Source organism: Colossoma macropomum, unplaced genomic scaffold, assembly GCF_904425465.1.
Source record: "Colossoma macropomum unplaced genomic scaffold, Colossoma_macropomum, whole genome shotgun sequence".
NCBI lineage: Eukaryota > Metazoa > Chordata > Actinopteri > Characiformes > Serrasalmidae > Colossoma > Colossoma macropomum.
In genome coordinates, this window is record NW_023494803.1 from 35906924 (window position 1) to 35922973 (window position 16050).

The 16050-nt window shown below is 44.6% G+C and overlaps 3 protein-coding genes across 7 annotated transcripts in view; 1 reads left to right on the forward strand and 2 right to left on the reverse strand.

Moving 5' to 3' along the window:
• tfb1m (transcription factor B1, mitochondrial) overlaps window positions 1-11357 on the forward strand; it is a 30844-nt gene extending 19487 nt beyond the window's left edge. The window contains exons 7-8 of the mRNA XM_036592698.1: window positions 9784-9911; window positions 10339-11357. Of these exons, the coding sequence (XP_036448591.1) occupies window positions 9784-9911; window positions 10339-10600 (390 nt within the window). The 3' untranslated portion in view covers window positions 10601-11357. The remainder of the gene's footprint in view (window positions 1-9783; window positions 9912-10338) is intronic.
• On the reverse strand, window positions 1309-2530 carry LOC118823244 (claudin-20). The gene has a single exon (XM_036592699.1). It carries the CDS (start codon window positions 2454-2456, stop codon window positions 1722-1724), a length of 735 nt encoding a protein of 244 aa, XP_036448592.1. The 5' UTR covers window positions 2457-2530; the 3' UTR covers window positions 1309-1721.
• A 638-nt stretch (window positions 11358-11995) lies between the features above and the next one.
• tiam2a (TIAM Rac1 associated GEF 2a) overlaps window positions 11996-16050 on the reverse strand; it is an 89529-nt gene continuing 85474 nt past the window's right edge. For all 5 annotated transcript variants that reach the window (XM_036592693.1, XM_036592688.1, XM_036592690.1 and 2 more), the window contains 5 exons: window positions 15332-15390; window positions 15118-15220; window positions 14918-14999; window positions 14673-14830; window positions 11996-13978 (listed from right to left, as the gene is read on the reverse strand). In XM_036592693.1, coding sequence (XP_036448586.1) covers window positions 13335-13978; window positions 14673-14830; window positions 14918-14999; window positions 15118-15220; window positions 15332-15390 — 1046 coding nt within the window. In that variant the 3' untranslated portion in view covers window positions 11996-13334. The remainder of the gene's footprint in view (window positions 13979-14672; window positions 14831-14917; window positions 15000-15117; window positions 15221-15331; window positions 15391-16050) is intronic.

The window sequence follows — 16050 nt, forward strand, 5'->3', positions numbered from 1 at the left end:
TGAAAGTGTGCGTTCCGAGTTTGTATCTACACTGGCAGACCTGCTCACAACATGCAACTGTTCTCTCTCACTGCATGAGGCAGCATCCATATGCACTCAGGCAGAGTGGAAAAAACAGCTTGTGGATGAGTGTGGCGCTGAGAAATCAGATGAACTTAAGATGAGTGATCTGCTGCAGGTGTAAATCTGACACTGCTGACATATTTGGGAATAAAAAATAGGGGAAATCTTAAGGGAAAAAAGTGCTGTTTGGTTTAAAAAGTGGACATCAGCAGATAGCAGACATGTAGAGCGTGAAGCGCAGCCTCACTACCATGAAAACAGCGACTGTGTTCATAAAATTTTTCTACATCGTTTTCCAAACGCGCCTATATTTCTTACATTCTTAGAAGGAGAACTGATTGGCAGACTGCTGATAAGGTGAATGAGCAGAATGGGGTTGGTGCTCATGCCTGGGAGAGGGTTTTATAGGGTTTTTTCCTCTCCAGACACTGATCCCTATTTGGGCTGGAGTGACTTACAACAGCCTCCAGTGCTGTGAGACAGCAGACTCACAGTGCTTTCCTCCAGTGCTGTGAGTGACACAGCCCCCCAGACAATATATACACATATTTGGGTGCAAGGATTCTGTTTCCATGGCAGTGAGTAGCGGCGCGAGTAAAAAGCACACATGCAGCTTTCTCTCTCTCTCTCTCTGTGTGTATATGTGCGCGGGTGTATACTTTTGTGTGTGGGTGATTGAGCAGCAAGCAGCATGCACTCAGCCAGCTTGATTTTGTGTGGGACTAAATGAGAAAGTGTTGGAACAGCAACACGTCAGATTGTCCGCTCATCACGTACAGGCATCACGTCCTATCCTCGATGTGCCAACCAGAGTGCGAGTTTCTCATACCTGACCCAGCAACCCCCCATTCACTCTCTCGTCACGTTTTCTCCCCAAAACAATTCCAGTGGTATAGTGTTCTACAGCTTTCTCTCTCTCTCTCTCTTTCTGTATATAGGCACAGGCAATGTGGCTACGACTCAGTCTCTACCAGGCATTCTGCTGCATTATGCACAGGCTCCAGACAGCATGCTTAGGCAGAATATCAATCATTCTATCAGCTACCAAAATAAGACAAGACATTGCATTAGTTCTACTGTTACTCAAAAGTGGACAGGTCCAGAAAAACCACAAGAAAAGGCTTGCAAACTGGCTTCCCACACTATTGCCTCGAAGAGACATATTGCCGACTTACTTTGAACAGAGGTTACCAAAAGATTGTTAGCAGCTAAACGATTGCTTTTCATTTCTAATCTTTGGGGAGGGGGGTTAGGGGGTGGGGTATAGGGGATGAGGGGATAGAGAAAAAGATTTCCTTACAGCTAATCCACTCCCCAAGGAACTCTTAATACGCTTTGCTTGGATACTGGATATCTGCATTTATTTATCGTCTGCGCTCTGTCTCTCTCTCTGTCTCTGTCATCGCTTTCGGCTGCTACTGCAGCGCTCTCTCCACAGCAGCGCACCTCAGTATTCACGATCCGTCTGTTCCAAGACATTGCTTAGGGAATACCTCCACCGCTTGTGCTTGCCGATCAGAAAAAAGGGGGAGAAGGGGGAGGGGGGAGTGCATCAAAGTCGCTGTCCTCCTCCCCCTTTCATCTGGTAATCGCCAGAGCCAGGGGTTTGTGCGGCAGCGCCTCGCACGTGTCTGGCTGAGGCTGTATGTTTTTCCCTCTTACACATAGTCCTGCAGGCTGTAGCCAGTCTTGTTGTCCAGAGGTGATAGGGAGCAGTACTGGTGCTGGAGTTGCTCTTGTTGCTGTTGCTGCTGGAGCAGCTGCTGTTGCTGCTGTTGCAGCAGGAGTTTATCCGGAGGCAGCAGGATCAGGTCCTGAGGGGCCTGCCGCTTCCCCGAGCACGACAGGCAGAAGATGGAACCGCCGACGAAGAGAAAGCCGGCCGAGACGAAAGCGACGTAGACAGCGCCGCCTGGCTCGAACTTGTTGCTCTCGGGCACGTTGGCGTCCAGGAAGCTGACGATGACCTCGTTGGTGTACCAGGAGGCAGGCACCAGGCACAGGAAGCCGGAGGCCAGGAAGCAGGCGCCGGCCGCCAGAGCCGCGTGGCGTTTAGCGCGTCGCCCGCCGCCCCAGCGGGTGCACTTGAGGCCCAGCGAGGCCAGGCACAGTCCCAGCGCTGCCAGCACACAGGACAGCACCATGGTGGTGCGTGCCGTCTGCAGGTAAGCAGGAAGCGCCAGCACAGAGTACTTGAGGGTGCAGCTGAACATGCCTGTGCTGTACCATGTGCAGTCCATCCATAGCCCCTGCATCTGCGAGATGGCGGTGATTATGTTGGAGCCCACGTCCGCACTCACCTTCCAGTTGGGCAGCAGTGTGGCCACCGTGGTGCCCAGGATGCCCAGCAGCGCCAGCACGAAGGCGAAGATCTGCGTGCCCGTGGACGCCATCCTGCCGCGTCCCTCCGCCCGGACACCATTCACCCAGGCTGGCCCTGCGGCTCGCCCGTCCGTCAAGCCGTCCGTCCCTCCGTCCGTCCGCCTGCTGCGACTCTCAGCAGCGCAGCCTCCTCAGCACCGGAGCCTGCCTGAGGGAAACGAAAGAGAGAATTGAATGAGTCTCCTCCTACTCCTACCCCCCCCCAACTACCAAATGCACTTTTCCTTCACGAGGAACAAAGGGAAGGGTGCATGCAGGCTGACGAGAGTGCTGATTACTGGAGAGGGAGCCCCTGATGTTTCTCTCAGCCCCCCCTGTCTGCCTATGTCTGTCTTGTGCCGGGGTCTTCTGGAACTGTCACTGGAGAAGGAGAGAGGAGTTTCTGGTATACGCGATGCTTCACTATGTGCACTTAAAGCTGCAGTGTCCCTAACTGAAGAAACACTAAGAGAAGCAGCAAAGCAGGTCCCACACCATCAGGTAAATGAAAGTGGCTGTGTTTTTTGTTGTTGTTTCTCTCCGCACCGGCACTGAACTTATGGAAAATTGTGTCGTTCTGTTTCATAGACAGTACTGTTATTACACGTCGCTACTTGCACGATGTTGTATTGTGAAGACATGACAAAGACTGCAGAAATGCTCTTACCTCGGCTGGTGCAGGTTGTTCGCAGCGGCTCTCTGAACACAAACACCACAAACACCCGGACAAGAGTGTGAGGAAGGAGGAGGAGGAGGAGGAAAAGAAGGGGGGGGGGCGGTTTGAGGGTCTAACCGTGGGGATCCAGTCATATCATCTATTTCAGTCACAGCGTATGAGCGGACAGTACACATGCTTTTGGAGAAGGGGCTCTTTTCAAAGCTGCCCAAAAGCTCGTAGCGCACTGATTTACCTCAAGTTAACGCAGAAAAGAGAGCTAACGTTACACTACCACCACAAACACTTCTGAACTCAATTTCTACTCTTTTTCCAGCTAATAAGCCGTAAATTTTAGCTTTTTTAAACTTCTTAACCGATGTCCCCCTCAGACTTTAACCGAAGCCGTAACGGTTTTAACGGTTTGCGGCCAGCGCTAGGCTAGCTTAGCTTAGCATAACAACGGAGATTCGCTTTAGGCTGATTAACTTAGCAAACCTGGTTTAGCAAAAGAAGCCAGACTTAGACCAAAAATCCCATAAAATATTTCAGTGTCATTATCATGACGCAGATGAACGATATTCATATCATTTTTTAGATTAACTGAAGTACAACAACACTGTTTCTGTTTCTCATTACCGATGTTTACGCGAGGCTGAAGTTTGCTGCCTATTCTCCAGCTTCTCGTTCGAATTTTCCCGTTCCACCTTAAATGGTGCAGCAGTTCGCTACGTTCTTATGCATCAGAATGTAACTGCTGCACCATTTAAGGTGGAACGGGAAAATTAGAATGAGAAGCTAACTTGAATTTATCCGGTTTTTAGCTATTGTAATTTTATAAATAATATAAAGACTTTATTACTGTATTACTTTTTAACTGTTGTTTCTCTTTAAATGTTGTAAATTACAAACAAACAAGTAAAACGAAGATCCTCAGTGGACGCTAATGTGTTGAAGTAATGACATTATTGGGAAATTAACTGAAAAAATGTGTTACAAATATAATTAATAATTATCTTTAAACTACTTAGTTTGACTGCAGTATACAGATTATGAAAAAAGGCCCTTTACTCACAGATTTATCTTCAAACTGTTGCGGTAATTAGAATTAGTGCACTTAAATTGGAAAATGTTACTAAAAATCAATTTAAAATTAAAATACTTTATTTTTATTTTTTTTTCTGCATTAAATATGTTTTGCTTTTGACAAAACACATTGTACTAAGAGAGCCATAAGATAAAGTGGAAAATATGAAAAAGTGGTTAGCGAGCTAACATTAGCTAAACAAATGTTTACTTTGATAATAATTTGATAATTAGTATTCCAGAAAGAAAAAAAAAATATTTCAACCACATCAGATGGATTTTTTGCCATTTATTTATTACTGTCATTCTTGCATGCATATAAAATACAAAGGAAGTCTTATTTTATCTTGCATAATTTATTTTTTTTCTACCTGAAATTGTTATACCTGAGTACGAAAAAAAACTGTATCCTTCATTTCACATTTGGCCAGATGTTCAAGCTACTGTGTGTGTCAAAGGACTTGTTCTCTTTCTTTGGTTTTCAAGGTGATCCCTCAGCTTGGCTCAGCATCCCACAGCATATACAGAATACATCTCACTCTACAGCAGGAGCATCCACATCTACTCTTCAGGAGACGGCCATAGCCGATGCTCCTCTGAACCCCCCTCTCTCCTTCATCCCATCCCATCCTATCCCATCCCCCTTTATACTTCTCTCTCCTCTGCAGAGGACGAAGAGGAGAGCGAGGGAGTGGCGCTACGGCCTTGATTCATGAATGACAAAGAGGGCAGAGAAGGATAAAACATAGACTGTGCTTATTTTACGACAACTCAGTGCCACAACAAATACGATGCATTCAGCCTTAGCTTTGTTTTGTTAAAGCTCAACTCAAGGAAGCCAATGTGAACCACAAACATAGGACGTGTGTGTTGTAGGCCAGTTGATTATCTTCATGGTCTTTCTCATTGACATCCCCTTCACTCAGAATCAATAAATGCACCACAGCAAACCAAACGCAAGCCCTAGCAACAGCACACACCCCTACCTTTGGTGGTGCTGACCTTCAGTCGGCATGTTCTCAGGCCCCGGTGGGTTGCAGAGATGAAACAACCTGCAGTTTCTGTTCCCTGATATTTGTCACCTCACCAAGGAGAACCTAAGTGCTGATGCTGGAACCATGCTAGAAAGCAAAATAAAAAAATAAACGAAGTAAGCCATGGCAGGGTAGGGTGGGGGGGTGTGTAGGCTGTTAACATGTGCCTAGGGAGTGCGGTTGTGGGAGGTGGTGATGTGTGAAGGCATGGAAAGCTATTATAAGTATGGTGCCTTGATTTTATCACCTCTTGCTGCTCTTCGCTGAGGCTTGACTGGACAAGGAGATTGTCCTTTCTCTACATGAGGGATTTTATGTCCAATTTGCATTGGCTTTATTTTCAGCATTTAATTGCTTTTTTTTGCATCAAAGCCCTACATGTTTCACAGCTTTGGCTAAAGGTGCCATCTGATAACTGTAAATGTAGCTGTCAAAACAGCCTTGTTTCAACTGCTAAGGGAATAACCGTGTTCATACTAAAAGCAGCATTCTTGTTAATAGTAATTGTAAACACTCTTCTGTTGTGAAGGCGTCTCGCGTGTGTTTTTACTGGGTTTATTACCAAGATTGATTTTATTTTGCAGATATTTTACTCGCATGACAGTTATTCAAAAATAGCAAGACATTTTGCTTGGTTTTCCATTTTGAGACAGCTCTAAATGTTTTCCTGCCTGTCCATCTTGCCTTGTCTCATCACATGCTCATTTTAAGGGCCCCTAGAGAGCCTCTCTTGGGGAATCACCTCTGCTGAGATGCTCAGAGATCAGGCAGCACTTTGGCTTCCCATCCATGCCTTGGGCTGTTCGTGGAGGATGGGGAAGTACCTTGCATGCAGCAGCAGCTGCAGCAAACACAACCCACTGTGAACTGGTTCCTCACATTCTCCTTTCACTGACCTCACTGCAACTGAAGTAATTGTGCTTCTTTTGAATGGGCCATCATGATTAATGCATCTCTCCTTCTTGCAGGACTGTTCTCTCTCCCTCTTTGGTTTATGTATTCCCCAGCTGAGTATTCCATTGTTTTGCTGCTCATTACGTAAGGGAAATGATGGGTTCCCATTAGCCCTGAGGGGCTGCCACCTAAAATTGATCATTTTCCATAAGAAATGACAAATAACTGTTCACACTTGTGTTGGATGGAGCATCGACACTCAGGTGAAAATGGGTGAGGGGACTTTGAGAATTATGAGGACAAATATAGTGTAGGTTATGTCTTATGCGGAGGTTATTAATGAAGGTGGATTCAGGAAAAGGTTGGCAAATTGGGTTTAAATTTCGTAACACAATAACTGGACATCATCTCTCTCCTACAGTAAAGCAATTGAAGACAAACACTTGTAATGGTGCAGTGAACTTCCATGAGTGCATATATTTTTTGATTTCTTTGCTTAAGTTGCCATTTGAAATAGTGATGCACTGATACGGGAATTCTGATGCCCATATCTGATAGTTTGTCCATAATGAAGAGGATGATACAGATGTGGATGGTTAAGCATTTATAAAATGTAGAACTTGGGCCTAGACCAGCAGCATTACAGAGACATGCAACATATTTGTAGAGGGTTAAAAATGCAGTAAAGTGTGTATAGTACTGGCATTTTTCCACAGGAACCCAGCACCGCCTAAAGCATCCAGCTCTTCTGGAGTCAAATAAATACATTAATATTGGTTTGAAAGATTGGTCAAATCTACATATCACTTGAATACAGACAACTGTCTGCTGACACAGATCTGATTCTAATCAATCAATCAACCTTTATTTAACCTCGGAGAACATTGAGGGTGACCCTTGTTTACAATTTTGCCGATGAATTTATTAGAAACCAATAATATTGGTTTCTAATATATTTATGTGTCCCTAATTTGTAACTCACTCTGCTCCTACAGCTTGTTTTTACAGAACAGTTTGACTTAAATGGTACTGTGAATTACACCAGATTTTGCAAATTAATGTATTTTCATTTGAAAAACACTTATTAGGCCAAGAAACACCACTACCTTATCAAGTGTGATGACTAATATATTCTGGGATGTTTGTTAGGCTCTTTTTAACCATAGTTAGAATAAGAGTTTCCCTTTGTTTCTGAGAACATTTTTCAAGGGTATTGCCCAAGATTAGGGCCACATACTTGGAGAGCTGTGGAAGTGAAGGTTGCTGGTTACTGTGGCTTAGTTTATGAATACAGAGCACAAGTACAGTAGTTCCAGAGACTGCATAAATGAAGTCTTTGTAGAGGGAAAAAATAGGATTAAATTAGCTGGAGAGAAAAGGGGTTTTTATTAGTGTGAATGTAGAGTCTTATGTAATGAGCCAATTTGGAGGGCAGAATTCATGTGGAATTCATTGGGGGTTATGATTTGTTTGTTTTTCCTCTCTTTAAATGCATAGGCAAGAAAATGAAACCCACTTTAATTTAACTGGTCCTGATTACATTCTCCAAGATGTTACCTCACTGCTTGGAGAAAACAAGATGAATGAGTGTCATGGAGGGAGAGAGTAAAGGGCTAAAGCAGGTTAAGGAGTCATTCTCAGGTTGCTGCACAGGAGCTCCACTTAAAGGCAGAGTATGACACACTGGGTGCATCTTCAAGGCAGCGATGGTGTTGGGGGGGGCAGTACTGAGGTGATTTAAGATGAAAGTTTCTCGCGTGTTAAGGTTATCAGAAGAGGATTAATGGCGGGAGCTGGATATATTACCACCAAGCAGCAAGTGAGGACATGTAGCTGCCGTTTTCATAAATCACCCTCCAAAGTGACTGGGACAGCCCTGGTGGCTGAAATGCTGCTGCATGTATAGTCGCAATATCGACTTACCCCAGCTGCCCTCCTAAATCATGAGGTGCGGAATATAAATGGTCTAATTACTTCAGGAGGGAGCAGAATTAAAGGCATTCTTTTTCCGCTGCCACTTTACAGCAGATGGGGGACCTTCCTGGCTGTGGCTGCATTTTCGTACAGCTACTGCAGGAGGGGGAGCATTTTAAAAGCAGCGTCCTCACCTCAATAAGTGACAGGTGGCCAAATTGATTTCCTTAGTGTCTGAGCTCCTTCTGCACAATGATGCAGATGAGTCAATGGCTTCTGATAGCTGCTGTCACAGTTACCCTTTTCAGACAGCTCGGGCGTAATGCGGCAGTCTTTGTGGCCCCAAAAGCAGAGCCGGCGTTCCAAAGCCTCGTATCTTGTCCTTAATTGATTTCTAAGCAGAAGTGCATCACTTGCAGTGGTCCTAGAAGCCTACACTGCTGCCTGAGGGCTGTCCTGCATCACTGCAGCACTAGCAGCTTAGGCAAAAAGTTGAGCCGGTGCAGAGCTGAGCTAAGTGCAGCTTGGAGGAATCCAGAGCAAATCAATTACAGAGTTTTTCTTCTCTCCCTGGACTAATTATGTTTCTTCCCTCCCTCCAAATACCCATTATGCCACCCCCCTGCCCATGCGAAAAAAAAAGGGCAAGAGTAAAAGGGAGGCAGGAACAGCAATTAAACACTTTCATACTCATTGAGTACATGACAGTAGATAGTGGTTAGCAGGAGACTTTGGATACATACCTGTTTGTGATGTCAGTGACCGTCATATGGCTGTTACCATGTCTGCATCCTCCAGATGGAGCGTTAAGCCTTCCTTTCGTTTAGTCCATTTAGTCCTCAGAATATCCACCAGAGAGCTCCAATAAAACCACACTGTATGCGACTAGACGCTTTCCTCCGGTCCCTCAGCTCACCGTTGGCGGCAGGCGTCCCTCTTCCCCGCTCTGCTGCAGGTCGGGTCCTGGTGCGGGGGGGCTCAGGGCGAGACCCCCTTTGAAGCCCCATGCGGGAACAGCTCTCGCAGCCTCCCGACACGCGCTCAGATCAAGAGGGAAAATGCTTCAATTTCGGGTTTGGCAGCTGTCTGCTTCGCCGCGAGTGGCAGTGTGGCTCTTTTGTGCGCAATTCCTTTTTATTGCTTACAATGAAAGGAAAGAGGCGTCCCTCGGCGGGGAGAAGGAGAGAGAAAACGAATGAGCGAGGGAGGGAGATCTGAGGAGGAGCAGGGCTCTGCTGGGTCTGGCACGATTACTTCAACAGTTTGTCATATCAGCTTAGCGCTGACTGGGGGGATTGGCGAGGCAGCAGGGATGGAGAGAAGCGAAGGCCAACCTCCTTCACCCTCGAAATGGGTCCAGTCCTGACGTCCTAATACAATCACCCACCTTCAGGTTACAGCCTGTGAAAGGTTGACTCCTTTAAAAGCTGGAGGCTGCAAACAGTGCCTGTATCATGTTCATGCGCTTTGCTGCAAAACATTCGGCAAGCAGCAGCGCAACAAGAGCCTTACTTAGTATTCATATCTGAAGAGGCTTGTTTTCATGGCCCTTCAAACAGGTGTTACTGTGGCAACTGGAGCTGGCTTGCCATCACATGCTGCGTCATCCCCCTCCTCTTCTACCACTCTTTCCTTCCATCCATCCAGCACTGGATGTGTCTACATGTGGGTGTGCGTGTGGGTGTTGCTCTTCAGTGTGATTTGAAGTCTTGCTCTACCATCGTTATCTACTTTTATGTATGTGCCTTTTATCTCCTGTGGTGTTTGTGTGTGTAGGTGGATGTGGGGGTGGTACACTTCACTCCTCTGGCTCAGCCCCAGATCCAGCAGCCCTTTAAGCTCGTGGAGAAATTGGTCAGGAACGTCTTCCAGTTCCGGGGGAAGCATTGCCACAGAGGACTCGAGTAAGCTCTTTTCTTCTTCTCCTTCCTCTACACCTTTTCACATCCCCACTCTCTACTTTCCTGTCCTTTTTATTCAGTGATAGTTTGCTCAGGGCTTACAGATCCCGCTGTCCCTGCTGCATAGCTGCGCTCCCGCTAGTCCTCCGAAGTTACTCGGGGGCGTAGCAACGTTAGGGCCCATTTAACAAAGGAAGCTGTGCAAGAAGAGCAGCAATTATGAGTCATTGGGATGTCATAGTGATACGAGGAGTGAACTTATGTAAGTGCAGCAGCTGCAGCAACAGCATGCGTTGGCACTCTCTTTGTTTGGGCAGCGCTAAGCGAACATCTGCACAGAACGCACCATGTCACTTCCATGCCAGCCTTTCTTCTTCTTAATGCTAACTCGTGGAGTCAGCATGTGATGCTTCCCTCTTTTTCCCCGCAGGATGCTGTTCCCCGAGGCCGAGCGGCTCGAGCTGGCTGAGGAGCTTCTACGCAGCGCCGATGTTGACCCCACTCTCCGGCCTGCGCAGCTCTCCATGGCCCACTTCCGGGCCCTAGCGGATGCCTATGGCAGGCTGTGCAGGGAAAACCGTGAACTGATCGGCTATGACTTCAGAGAAGAGCTGAGACAAAAACATCAGAGCCAGAGACGCAAAAGCAAAGAACCTCACCCTCACCACTCGATAAAGAAAGAGAAATGTTAATGGCCGATGTTCGCGCGGGGAGACAACGGACTGCTCTTAGTGGTGACATTTTCACTGGGGCATGAGCATGAATTTTTTACACCATTCCTTCCCGTCTCTCCTGGATTGGAGAGCGTGGCAAATGGCCAGCTGAAGTGTAACTGTGGCAGGAACAAGGGAATGAGTTACAGTGGCCTTGGCTTGGTTAGATATGTTCTGGGTTGTATTAGGGTCATTGCCAAGGCTTATCGCGTTAAGTCTGTAGTTCAGGAACTGCAGATTGAAATAAAAAAAAAGCATAAATAAATAACAAGCAATGAAAATGCCAGTGGGGACAAAAAATGCTGAAGCGCTTGTAATCCTCCAAATTTGCAACAGTGCGATAACAGAAGGGCCTTTATGAGCCAGGAGTCTGACCAAAGAGAATCTGTGGACAGCTTGGGCAGAAAAAATAAAGTGTTTCTCTAATTTGGGTCATCTTCCCCTTTTATGCATGGTGTTCACTAGGGAGGTTAGGGCTGAAGAGAAGAGGTGACATACTCTGAAATGCTGTCATATTCTAAAGCTATAGGAATGCTTTAATCACTTCACAGCAAAAAGTGGTTCCATTATGTCAAGGTTCTCAGAGAAAAATGTTCACTATCTGTCAAAGACTTGAGAGGAAACTGTTGAGGCAACCTCAGTGCATAAATAAATTTATATACTTTAAGTGGTTAAATATTCATGTTTATGGATTAAAAAGCAGAAATATATATATAAAAATCTTTGCTCAGTCTCAGTTCTCAGTTTTTGATTGTGGTTCTTTCTTAGACAGGCCTTAATATCCATGATGCAAAGAAGAGACTAAAAGATCAATATGACCGTATTTGCGTCGTCAATATTCAACCCAATCCTTTATACACTCATTTGCTACGACCATCAGATGAATTTTTATTTGTTATTCAAAAAACTCTCCACACCACCATGTTACCAAACATTGTTTATTACATTTACAGCACTTTTTAAATTCTTGAAATGTCAAAGGGATATACAATATTAAAAATTAAGTTAAAGTACAGTAATTTGTGAAAAAAAAATACTATACATATTTGAACATTTAAAAAAAATGAACTTTTTATGGCAAATACCCAACACAGCACATTCCAGTTAATCTGTGCTGATTGTATCTGACAGTGTGACTGTTTTGTACACTGGTCACTACACATCATGGCTGCCTTACTAATCAAGATAAATTACATTACAATCCGTGTCCGGTTCAGTTGCAGAGCTCCTGTCTGTGTTGTTTACTTCAAGAAAAATCAAGTCTTAACCCATAGTTTGGCTTCCTATTAAAAAGAAATATAAACTATCAATAAATAATGTTTAAAAAATGTTTAAAAACTCCACTGACTCCATGATGTACAAATAAAAATAAAAGCAAAAGCTAAAATGTAGGCAAAATGTGTATGTAGTGCACAAAACAAAATACAGCAAGGCAGAGTCTGAAAAAAAAGAATTATTCCTGTAGCTGTTTCTGAAGCCTCCACTTCTGTTAAGACTGGAGGCAAAGCACAGCTTCAATAGTACCAGTCGCAATGTGTGTGTGCTTTCATATATGTGTGTGTGTGTGTATGTGTGTGTGGGCTGACTGACTTTACTTTGCATCATTACTCAGGCTATTAAATCAAGCTTGTATCAAAGAGAAAATCACATTAGCTTGTTGGCGCAAAACTGACTGGTACAGACTAATGTTGATTAGGGGGAAAATCAGTTTTAGTAAAAGTATCTGTCAATTATGGAGGCACCAACAACTTTCTACTCTTCCGATACCGATTCTTAACTCAACATCCAGTGTACAGATCCATTTTTATTTCTTGTTCTCCTTCAGTTTAAAATCTGTATACCTCATATCATGTGCTGTTACAATGGAAGAGTTCCATTCCAAAACATGATATATCTATTTGAAGAAAATTTGGTAATTAGGGATTTGTAAAACTAGTATTTCACATACAACAGTATTCTTCCAGTTTATTTTGGGGCTATCACATTATCTCACTCTTTATAAACCACCCAAAAATCTGACTTTTTTGTAGCTGACGTTAAGCTGAAAGTTTTAATAATTATTTGCTGACAAAGCTGGTGTGAAGCACAGCAGAATTAGAAAATTGGACATAGCTTTTATTCTGATGTGCTGTCTCGCCTTGTTAAGAGAGGCATTTATTTTGAAATGCTGCAGCACTGTAGAGAAACATGTGGCCCATTTCACGTTTGTAAACACTTCGTTTAAGGAGATGAAACAATAGGTTTGCCTGTAACATGATCACTCATGATTATTAGCTTATGCAGAGCCTTTAGTTCCATTGTAACACAAAGTGAGTACCGTGTTTTGGAATGACGCTCTTCTATTTTCGAGCGACTTTGGTTAAGAAACAGCTTCAATCGTGGATCTGTAACGATACTCGCTCCATTTAATCGTACCGGTGCCGATACTGATCCAGTGTATCAGATCGGTGCATTTGTACTGTGAATGTGGCACTACACAAGTTTTTCTTTTAATCAAATGACTTTGACTAAAGTTGGCTTTTCCTCAGTTGCCAGCTATGTAAAAAGGCAGCACAGAAGACTTTGAAGTGAACCCACACAGCTCGACATTCAGTAGGTATTTGACGTAGTCCTCTTCAGGTACAGTTCACTCCTCATGGGCCTGAAATGACTGATTGATTTCTGAGGGGACAGAAGTCATTTGGAATCGGACAGCAGGTCAGGTGCAGGTTAGCTATGAAGTTGTTGCCATGGCGCTGCCCTCTGGTTTCTCGGTGGCGTTGTCAAAGAAACAGTCCTCATTAACCACCGAGGTCAGACTCTGTACGCTGAACTCTCGCTCCAGCAGGGCATTGAGGTCCACACTGACCACTGCTGTTTCCGACTGGCTGTCCAGAGAGCGGCTGTGCTGCCTCATGCTCACTAGTGCCCCCTGGCTGCGCCTAAAGCTACTACCGTCTCCGCCTGGCCTGCGTTTCACTGCACGGAAGTGATGTCTCTGCGGCTGAGGCTGTCTCTCAGGAGTGTCCACTTCTCCTCCTTCGGGCTGGACACGTGGAGCTTGTGGGACCTCAGTCAGGCGCAGCTCACGGAGCTGAGCCTCAACTGAGTCATGTTGACCTAAACACTCACTGTATTCGTTACTCTCATCACCAAGGATGTCTGATTCTTTAATGCAGCTCGGTCCAATGGCTGGATGCCTGGCCTCAGCAGGCTGGGGGTCTGTGGGCGGGTCCAGAGGAGGGCCTCTGCTGCTGGGCGTCCCGCTACTCTCACTGGCTGAATCAGAATCGAGGAGAGGGGGCTTCAGCTGGTCACTTTTGGCATAGGAAAGAACATCTATAGGCTTATTGCAAAGCCAGGAAGCTCGAGAGGAACCTGCAAAACATGCACATCCACCCACAAACACACAGATGTTAGCCTTCCTAAGTGAAAGTGCAACCATCTGGTCCAGCCACTTTGCTATCACTGTCTGTTTTCTGCATGGATATCAGCAGTAGGGTTACGTCAGTTCATGCTTGGGTTTAAATTCCACTTATTTAAAAAAAAATGCACTATAAAATTGTTAAGATAAAGTCTTAGAATTTTTTACAGTGGTGTTGACAGAAAACAGAGATCTTAATGCCTCCAAAAGCTCAATTCCTCACAGAGCGTTATTCAGGAATACATGCCTGAGATATTGTTTTATGATAGTTTTAAAATAAGGTTTTGGCTTAAAACTATTTTTTTAACACATTCCTGTATGGAGATATACATGCAGGGCAAGGCAGAACAGTCCCCAGAGAAAACCTTTTGTTCCCCTTTCAGATTTACCACTATTTTACCATTATTAACATGACATATAAAACTCAGTTCACTGGTGGTTTTGGAATGAATGAATGTATGTATGAATAAATGGCTTCACAGTGTAGACACTGCAACCGTTGGTTCCTATAACCACCACTGTATAGAAACCTGAGTCTGTAAATTTCTCTACAATTATCCCTTTCACATCAAACCACTCTGAACGACCCCTTTAACTCTTCCAGCAAAGGGGCAGCAAATCAACCAGCAAATGAGGAAAAAGACTGACCAAGCTTAGCAGAAGAAGGGAGAGTTCTCCTCATAGGAGTTAAGCGCTCCTTGCAGGTTCTATCAGCTGGGCGCTCGGTTCCACGCATGCCCCGTCGCACGTTCTCCCTCAAGACGGAGCGGATCACCTTGACGATGCTGACTTTGCACTCTGGCATGCTGAATGAGAGAGCGATGGCCACATTCAGCGTCTTGTCAGGTATAAATTAGTACTTTATTTTTGAATTGAACAAGCCTGTCTCCCACCTGCTGCACAGCTGGAACACTGTCTCTGGTCTGCCCTCTATTTCTGACTTGGTGTGGATCAGCTCCCAGACACAGTTGGTTTCTGTGCCCAGAATTGAAAAGATGATTATTAGTATATATTACAGCTGATTTGCATCAGTCTGAGATTTGGCCATCATAAGGGAGAGTGGCTGGCTAGTCAAAGTTAAAGGGCACCTTACCTGCTGTGTTGCCCAGCCTAACCTGCAGCGCCGACAGGGGGATGAGCCAGCGGAATTTAAAGGGGTCTGGATCTCCATGAGAGTGTGCAGAACGTGGAACATTCTGTCAGACACAGAAACAAAGAAAGGATGGAAAAATAAAAGGTCAACTTTGATTAATTTGCCAGTGTATTCACTGCACTGACAGGTTGAGCGTCAAAGTGAAGAGACTCACTATTTTCTTTTTCTGTTTGTTGCTCTCCCTGTAGACCAGTATCACCGCTTTCTTAAACACTTAAGAGAGAGGAAAAAAAAGAGACCTTTCTTGTGAGCTTGGGAGCCATTCAAATGCAGGGACTTATATGAAAAAACCTTTACATTTTCATTTTTCATAAAGATGTTAGAACTAATTCACAGAGGAAACAGGAAACAGTGTTACAGTTACATAGCTGGCAACAGTTATAAGCAATCTCAATAATCCCAGTGCTGAATGACAAATGGCACTGCAGCATCTCTTTTTGTGAAATCATGGAAAACCAGTTGCATAAATCACAGATAGTCAGTTATAGAACATGATAGCTACTGGAGCAGGACCAAAAACATCTTTATTTTTTTGCCCCCCTTTTATGACCAAGTTCTTATACAATCAATTATACTAAGTACCGCAATAAATTACTCATAATATGCTTGTATGGCGGACAGCTAATATATCACACACAAACTTTGACTTTAAATGCCACTGAGGGCATCCTGTGGGTTATCAAGATCTCATGGGAAAGGGTTATGGAAAAGTAGTGGGCATTCCAAGTCTTTCCAAGAAAGTGTCACCAAAATAGCTTTTATTAACCAGCTCTTTGTTCAGTTAAATTTCAAGAATCTCAGAATCCTAGAATGAATAATAAACCAGCTGCAGCAGAGCTTATGATATCTGGATGTCACTGTTCTACACTATAT

What these genes read in the sequence shown, in the direction of transcription:
- LOC118823244 (XM_036592699.1), bottom strand. Translation starts at nt 2,456, where the DNA reads ATGGCGTCCACGGGCACGCAGATCTTCGCCTTCGTGCTGGCGCTGCTG.